Raw genomic sequence first — 8,519 nt, 5'->3', positions numbered from 1 at the left:
ACAGGAAAAGCAAGCCACACAATGCCAGCTGTTTTGGATCGGTAATAGAAGAAGTACTTTTGAGTAAATGCAGCAATACCAAACTTTAAAAATAATATTGCCATCCTGCATATAATATCCTAAATATTCATTGATTTCTAAGTTAAAATAAATAATAAAAAATGAAAACAGAAATGTAACCAAGTGGCCAGAGAAATAAAGAGCAGTGACTGTAAAGATGTGACATTTATCAGGCGTGCCTTTGTAAAAAAAGTATAAAGTATATATCTGCATGAGTGACCACAGTGTATATATTGTAATAGACTAGTATTACTAGTATTACTATATTTTCATCAGTGGTGGAATGCAACAAGTACATTACTCAAGTACAATTTAAAAAAAGACAAACTTCTGCTTCACTACAGTTCAGAGGCAACTATTGTACTTTTTACTGCAGTTCATATATGTGACAGCTAGTTACTTTGTAGATTTTTATTTTACTTGTAAAATGTATGAAGTGTTTATAAAATATGATGCTTTGTTATAGATTAAATTACACAACAACCTGAGCTGAAATAATAATTTAGTTGACAAAACATTAACTGGCAGCTATTGCATTTGTACTTGAGTACATGTATTTATTTATACAGTCCTACTGTTCACACTTCAACTGAAGCTGTACTGAATAAATACAGAATAAACAAACTGAATGATTTATCATGCACACAAAACATTTTTCTGAATGTACATACTCCTGCTGAGACCATTTTAAAGTTTTATAATATTTAGTTTTTCTCCTTGTTCATGTAAGGCATCTGTCAGTGTCCTGAAAAGTGTATTATTACGAAGTACAAGTGTTGTATTTCAAAACAAAGCCCTCATTGTGCTGAATGGCAGGTCAGTGTGTAGTTACATATTATAAAAGGTTTACTGTATGACTGATGAAGTAGGCAGCTCTTTTAATGTTGCAGCTGGTTTAGAATGGAGTTCCATTTTGTAGATGTGAATTTGTATCATTTATAAGCAGATGATACAGTTTATATAACTGGAACTGGAGGGTTTGATTTTATCTTTTATGCTGAGATTTTGCTTTTATTGTGCTGCCCTGTTTCAAGTACTACTTTTGAGAAAGCTCAAAGGCTACTGTTTGTTTGTTTGTTTTGTCTGTTGTTTTTCTTGAATCTGTAATGTAACTACTAAAGGTTATTAAAATAAATACAGTGGACTACAAAGTCCATTTCCCTCTCAAACAGGAGTTACTGGTATGAAGTGGGGGCCTGCTGCCGCTTGTTAGTATCTGACTACTGCGGAAAAAATGCTGTTGCTGAATAAAACTTGAATGACTTGACGATCCAGCAGCGGGATGTGTGTGCTGCACGCAGCATGACTGTACCGAGCTGCTCGGGCTTCACCCTGCACGTTGTGCTGTGCAACGTGACCGCTGTGTTACCATTCCTGTGTTACGTCGACGGAACGCTTGGCTCCGCCTCTCCGGTGTCCTGAAAGTGTGTCACTGGGTTAAAGTGGCTCGAGCGGCCGGGCGGAGAGGCGTGGCCGACAAATGGGTCACATGGGCGAGCCCACTATTGAGAACATTTAGTTCTCTTGACTAACCCGCAGTCACACACAACAAGGGGGGAGTTCCTGCGAATCGCACTCGACTCTGTTCTCATTCGGAGAGTAAACGCTGGATGGGTCTCTCTCTCATGAGTCACCCGCTTGGACCTGCAGCTTATTTCCAGAAATAGATTCCTGATATGAGCTTCAGCACCGTCTGTAAACTCGTTTTACTTGCACACAATCGACAAGTTTAGTCTCCGTCGTTTTCGTGACAAGTAGCAGAAGTCGTGACAGGCAGTTGAGTTTAGTTAAATATCCGCTGGAGGTTTTCCTTTCCCTCATTCGGAGATGCCTGAGGACGTTGGGACAGCCAAGCCTGGTAAGAGGACAATGTTTCATCTTTGCTGCATTTAGTAGAGGGAATGCCAGGTTGTGAATCCATTGCATGCACCGTGCAGGGGCTTTAGATGCAGTGCTGGTGATAAGAATAATGGAAAAGATGTAGATGCCTCATCTATCCTTAAATACTGAGTCATACAAATGATAGAAAGTGTTATTATGCCTTTTCTTGCTCTCTGTGGTATTAGTGACCAGGAAGTCCACTGAAGTAGTCTGTGTCACACAGTTATAAAATACTGTACTATAAAATATATTTGTGGCTTGAATATATATTGGATGCATTATAATATAATAAGTGTTTATCAAGTAGATCCAGGATGATAAAGTGTTTTAGGATGAATGAACACAAATGAATGGTGTTCTAAAAAAAGTATCAGATGAATTCTTGCTCTACTGCAGCATCATAGTCGTTGACTAGGTGTCAGAATTTTTCTATACATGTTTAAAAATGATTTTATTACATTGCCTTGTAGGTACAGTGTCATAAAAGGGGACTCTAGCACTGTTGCCGTGTTTTCAAACGGGGTTAGGAGTGCCAGTGCGGCGCTGCGTCGACGCTACATTTACATTTGACACAACAACAGTGTTCCACTTCCCCGGTCCCGCTCACATGGACAGCGTAGCCTAGCCATGTGTCTCTGTGTACACGCTCTCTGGAACACTCCTCTGATTGGTCGCGGGGCGTTCCATTCCGCGCGTACGCATCAGTGAAACTCTTCTCCGATTGGCCGGAGCGCAGCCCGTGACGCAGAACATTGCATAATCCGGTCTGTACACAGCACTCCCGGCGCGAGGCTGGACTGCAAGGTACACGTGAGACGGGGAGAGACAGCAGCGGCTGACCTAGATTTTTTTTCTCCTCCTCGCGCTTGGCTTTCACAGAAATACATGACAGGTCCACGTGTGGGTGGGCCGTGAAAGAGAACAGTCATGGCTGGGGTTAGGTAATCATCTGCTTTGGCCTCTAGATTTAGAGTTTTTTGGGGGGAGTTAATGAAGAAAAACACATTTAAGCTTTTCTACAAATATTCCAACAAAGAAGCACAGATTCACTCATTTCTAACCTGAATGTTATTTTTGTTCAGAAGTCGACTAAGCATATTAGAGACTTTAAACTGCACCGCTGTACAACTTCATTCAGTTTAACAACGTCACACTGGTTAGTCACTAGAGCAGTTTGTCAAATGCTAATGCCTTGCCCAAAGACACTTAAGTTAATATATGACTGATACTATCAGTAGTTGGTGATTATTATTCTGGTGATCAAAAAGGTGAAGTCAAAAAGCTAATAAAACATGTTTTCTGCATTTGGTCACTTGATATGTCTCAGAGTTTTTTTTTAAAAGATCTTTCTCAGTTCCTCAGTTTCGTATCATTGCTGCAGACTCTTGTCCTTTCTAGCTGTGCATCCACCAAACTTTCAATTCCAAACTCTTGTGACAAAACTGGTCACCAGATCAGTTTTCTGGCCAAACATATCATTATATAACCCAATGCTGGATTGTTATAGCTTTCCTTTGATCCTACAACTGTTATGTTGCTCTAGTGCTTCAGTGACCCTGTCTGCTCGTCAAATCAGCAGAGCACACTCCCATACCATACAGACCCAGGCGTGTTATGTAACAGTGTTATCCAACCAGCAAGTACTGGAGGTGATAAAGCAGGTCAATCACAGCAGTGAATAAACCAACCAGGAAACACACACACACACACACTCTGCTGGGCGTGTCACAGGCACCTGTACTTGCTGTACTGCCAAGAGTTTGTTTATTTGGCATACAACGCAATTTTTTTCATGACTGTGGTTTACACTTTAACTCCAGTTATTGTCTCTGGCTCACATTAACTTTGGCAGGCTCGATGCGTAGTAGAGTTAAAAAACAATTTCATATCTTGATGTGGTTGTTGCTATGGTTGTGTGTTCCATTTCTTAGACACAGATTTACATGAAAAGGACACGAACACACAGCACAGGATAGCAAATTTTGCATTGTGTGTTTTCTCAGTGCTGAGGTTCATTTTCATACTGGAACAATAGCAGCAGGATGAGTCTAAATGTCTGAAGTCACCCCACTCTATGCAAATTAATACAAAGTTCAGAGCTACTGGATGTAGCAAATACCAGGTATGCAGTTACACTGTAAGAGCCTTTAATTAAACCCGCCCCCTCTCTCCACAGGTGGCGTTATTGCCTACATTTCCTCTGGCTCTGCCTCCAGCCCAGAGTCCTGTATGAGCAGCAGCCCCAGCAGCGGCTACCTGGCAACATCACCCACTCTGTCTCGCCCCTCACTGCCCAGCAGGGCCGTGGGCATGGTGGTGGATATCGCTCCACCAGCCAAGAACGGGCACCAGCGTGGTCACGGCATGGAGAAGGCCGGGCGCTCCTCCACATCGGCCAAGAGCAGCATCACCAGTAAGATCAACATCAGGGTCTTGCCATTATTGAAACACACTGCTTTTGAGAAGTACGTTGCATGTGTGATCTGGTGCACATGAATCACTGCTTATCTTGATTTCCGCAGAAATCAACGGCATGGTGCTGTTGTGCAAGGTGTGCGGCGATGTGGCCTCGGGCTTCCACTATGGCGTGCATGCTTGTGAGGGCTGCAAGGTGAGACAAGTTCCTGGAACAAAGCGTTGACTCTCTTGCAAGTTTGATTCATATCCTCACACTGAGGTTTCACGCTCAAATGGCTGATGTTCCTTGTGTGGATTTTGTGGTTCTTTAGGGCTTCTTCAGGAGAAGCATTCAGCAGAATATCCAGTACAAGAAGTGTCTTAAGATGGAGAACTGCACCATCATGAGGATCAACAGGAACCGCTGCCAGCAGTGTCGGTTCAAGAAGTGTCTGGCAGTGGGCATGTCCAGAGACGGTGAGCATTTAGATGAGCTTTAAAAAGCAAACGACATCTACTGATTGGAGTTCTGCCCAAAGTGATACATTTAATCGAAAGGTTCTTCTGTTTTGGTGCTCATTATTGAGTAATGATAATCTTAATGTGTCATTTTTTACTCTCAGCTGTCCGGTTTGGCCGCATCCCAAAGAGGGAAAAGCAGAGGATGCTGCTGGAGATGCAGAACGCAATGAACAACATGATGAGCAACAACAGCCAGCTGCACAGCATGCTGCACGGCCACCAGAGCCCCACGCTGCCCATGGAGACCATGACCAGCGATGCCAGCTCCTCGTCCTCCTCGTCCTCCTCCTCTGCTTCTGATTCCCTGTCGTGCTCCAACCCCTCGTCGCCGCAGTGCCCCCAGGACTCAGAGTCTGTGGTTTCCATGGACACCAACTCCAGCTCTGCCTCCTCCTGCGCATCAGACAGCGGCGAGGACGAGGCAGTTGTCGCGACGAGCCGGCAGCACCAAGATGCCTTAGCGTTCAGCCAACAGAGGTCAGCGAGACGAGGCCAGGTCTCGCCCTCGCCGGTCACAGTTGCCCTGGAGACGGGGTGCGACAGCCGCATGGAGGAGCAACAAGAGGGCTGGAACTGCTGGAACAACAATGCAGTTGTGGGAGGGTACCAGCACAGTCCTAACAGTAACAGCCACCACATCACCAACACTGCTTACAGAGAGGAGAGGGGAGTTTACCAGCATCAGCCTCAGCAGCAGCTCAACAGCGCCCCTAGCTGTGAACCGTCAGAAGACAGCCAAAGACAGCATGAATTTTACACACAAACTGCCTCAAATGGTTATAACGGACCAACCAGCCATGTGAATAGTAGAGCACACTTGGTGAGTAGTTCATCTTTTCCATTTTTATAATTCATACTATAATTCCAGAGAGCCAGTGAAAGCTAAAAGCTGTAAAGCCATTTGATCACCCTCCCTGATTGACCCTCTGTCCTCATGTGTGTCCAGGTCTGTCCGATGAACACCTCGCCCTACGTTGACCCCTACAAACCAAGCCAGGAGATCTGGGAGGAGTTCTCCTTGAGCTTCACCCCCGCGGTGCGCGAGGTGGTCGAGTTCGCCAAGAGGATCCCAGGCTTCCGTGACCTCCCCGAGCACGACCAAGTCAGCCTCCTGAAAGCTGGAACTTTCGAGGTGAGTGGGCAAACAGGCAAAATATAAATACCTCATGTTAGCTTGTGCTCACTTTGAAGTCAAACATGGCGAGCTCTTCAAAAACCAGAATACAGGATCTACTGTGGTGCTGGCAAACAGAGCAGACTGTCAGCTGTGTGTGCTAATATTTGCTCTGATAACAGTTGGAATGGAAATGAAAGAGACTTCACAAATTCTCTATGGGTCTCTATGAGTCTGACAGAAATTGTGTAACATGACACTCCTATGGGGAAAGCTGAGACACACGCTGTTTCCTAATCGGACTACTTGATGTACGCAAGTTTGGATGGGTTTATGCCAACCCTTGGTTTCTTTTATCAAAAGAAAAAGTTGCCTCCTGTGACTGTAGATACAGTGCACTGCCTTAATCAAATTATTTTTAGGATGACGCCATAGAGTTTGAATTGGCAACCTGGCCCTCAGAACATTTAGAAATTGGACAATTCTGCATCAAAGACGTCAGTGAGAGATTGAAAATCAGTGTCTGAATTATTACAGAGTTTTTGTCTTTGTTGAGCCACCTGCTCATATCAAACAAAAAACTTAAAATCCTCTCTCCCTCTCCTCCCGACTCCCAGGTGCTGATGGTCCGATTTGCTTCTCTGTTCAACGTGGTCGAGCGGACGGTCACCTTCCTGAGTGGCAAGCGCTACAGTCTCGACACGCTACGCTCGCTGGGCGCCGGCGAGCTGCTCAACTCCATGTGCGAGTTCAGCGAGAAGCTGGCAGCGCTGCGGCTCGACGCAGACGAAATGAGTCTCTTCACCGCCGTGGTGCTCGTATCAGCCGGTAAGAACACTTCACCTGTAATATACTGATGTATGCAAGCACACTGGAAAAGCTGGTGCGTTTTGTCCTCCAGTGTTAACATTCCCCCCTCTCTCTGACTCAGATCGCTCAGGGATCCAGGACCTGAACTCAGTGGAGGCCCTGCAGGACAAACTGATCCGGGCTCTGCGAAACCTGATTATGCAGAACCACGGCGACGAGGCAGCCACCACTTTCACCAAACTGCTGCTCAAACTTCCCGAGCTGCGTTCACTCAACAACATGCACTCAGAGGAACTGCTCTCTTTCAAAGTGCACCCTTGAAAAGCTTCCTAACGGGGCACATCCACGCCCTTCACCTCCTCCACACACCTCCACCTCCACCAGGACCTGCCTCTTAGTGCACCCCTCGCCCTCTGTATCCGACCAGCCCCAGTTGTGTGTTTGTTTCTAGAATGTATTAAAAGTTATTTTTTATTCTGTTTTTGTAAGGTAGACCATGTGGGGGTCTAAAGAGAGAGGAATATAAAATGTACTGTATTTAAAGAGAGAGCTTACGCTTGTTGCACACAAACACAAGTGCATATGTGTCTCAGTTTTGCAAAATTGGAGGCACTTTTCTATTTACAAGAGAGAAGAGTACTTAACTGGCTTTATGAAATGATAGAATAGAAACTAATTAGTATGATTTTTTTTTTATTTTGAGCATTTATGTTTTCTCCAAAAGCCATTTAATTCCAAAGTGTATTCTCTGATGAGTGGGTGAATGTGAGAAACAATATATATACCGCGTGTTTGTGTGGTCCAGTATTTTGACTGATACATGTTGGCAAGAAAAGGCAAGCTATCAGGAAATGTATCAAAGAATGTGTGATGATTGCTGCTAATGCATGGCTGTACTTAATGCAAACAACTATTACTTGGATCTTCTCCCCTCGCCTCAGAAAGCATCAGTTCATTGTTTCATTGTGTTTAGTGATGTATGTTTTCTTTTCTTTTTATTTAAGTCCTTGTCAATTGCCTGTACACTGCCTGGTGATTTCTGGGGGAGTCGATGACGCCACTGTCAGTTTCAGCGACACTACATTTGCACAAGTTTTGGAGCAGAAACCCAAGTAATGCAAAATCCACAGCGCAGCATCATGCAAAGCTATGTGTAAATTTAATCACACCCAAGTGTTTCTGCTGTTTTCTCCTGATTTCCGGTTTTTATGACACTTTTGGGGAGATTTTTTTTTTTTTTTTTAAATCAGACTTTGTGTGCTTTCAGTATGGCACTGAATTTGACTCTTGTTTTTGTCATCCATTTTGTTGAAATATCTGTTTCTTCTACTGGCAACACTGCCATCTGTAAATATCTATATATAAATATATATATATATATATATAAATATATATATAAATATCTGATGAACATAGAATATAAATATGATATAGTATGAATAAATACAAGAGAAGAGAACTCTGTGTAGTTTGTGTTTTTATTAATATCCAACTATTCTGAATGAATGAATTTGCTGCCAGGGGAGGAGCACTACTGAATCATCTGCGTTGCGGTATTTGTGGTTCTCCACACTGTGGAGCTGTTTACTCACACCATCGTGATTTAAACTGCCACAACATGGAAGCTTGATGCAGAACAGGTGCATAGATTTAAAGCCAAAACTACAAAGTCCTAAAACTTATGAATCATCTACAGAACTGGCTGCAGAACACACTCACACAGACAATAAATATA

The 8,519-nt window shown here is 43.7% G+C and overlaps 1 protein-coding gene across 1 annotated transcript; it reads left to right on the top strand.

The window, feature by feature from the left end:
• The first annotated feature begins 1,580 nt into the window (after positions 1-1,580).
• nr1d2a (nuclear receptor subfamily 1, group D, member 2a) lies at positions 1,581-8,243 on the top strand. Its single transcript, XM_018685586.2, has 8 exons — positions 1,581-1,918; positions 4,118-4,354; positions 4,464-4,552; positions 4,671-4,815; positions 4,962-5,680; positions 5,807-5,992; positions 6,592-6,802; positions 6,906-8,243. The coding sequence occupies exons 1-8, from the start codon at positions 1,888-1,890 to the stop codon at positions 7,103-7,105; spliced, it is 1,818 nt and encodes a 605-aa protein (XP_018541102.1). The 5' UTR covers positions 1,581-1,887; the 3' UTR covers positions 7,106-8,243.
• Positions 8,244-8,519: the final 276 nt, after the last annotated feature.

Source organism: Lates calcarifer, linkage group LG15, assembly GCF_001640805.2.
Source record: "Lates calcarifer isolate ASB-BC8 linkage group LG15, TLL_Latcal_v3, whole genome shotgun sequence".
Lineage (NCBI taxonomy): Eukaryota > Metazoa > Chordata > Actinopteri > Centropomidae > Lates > Lates calcarifer.
Note: the sequence above shows the minus strand (reverse complement) of the source record. Positions and strands in the feature narration are given on the sequence as shown.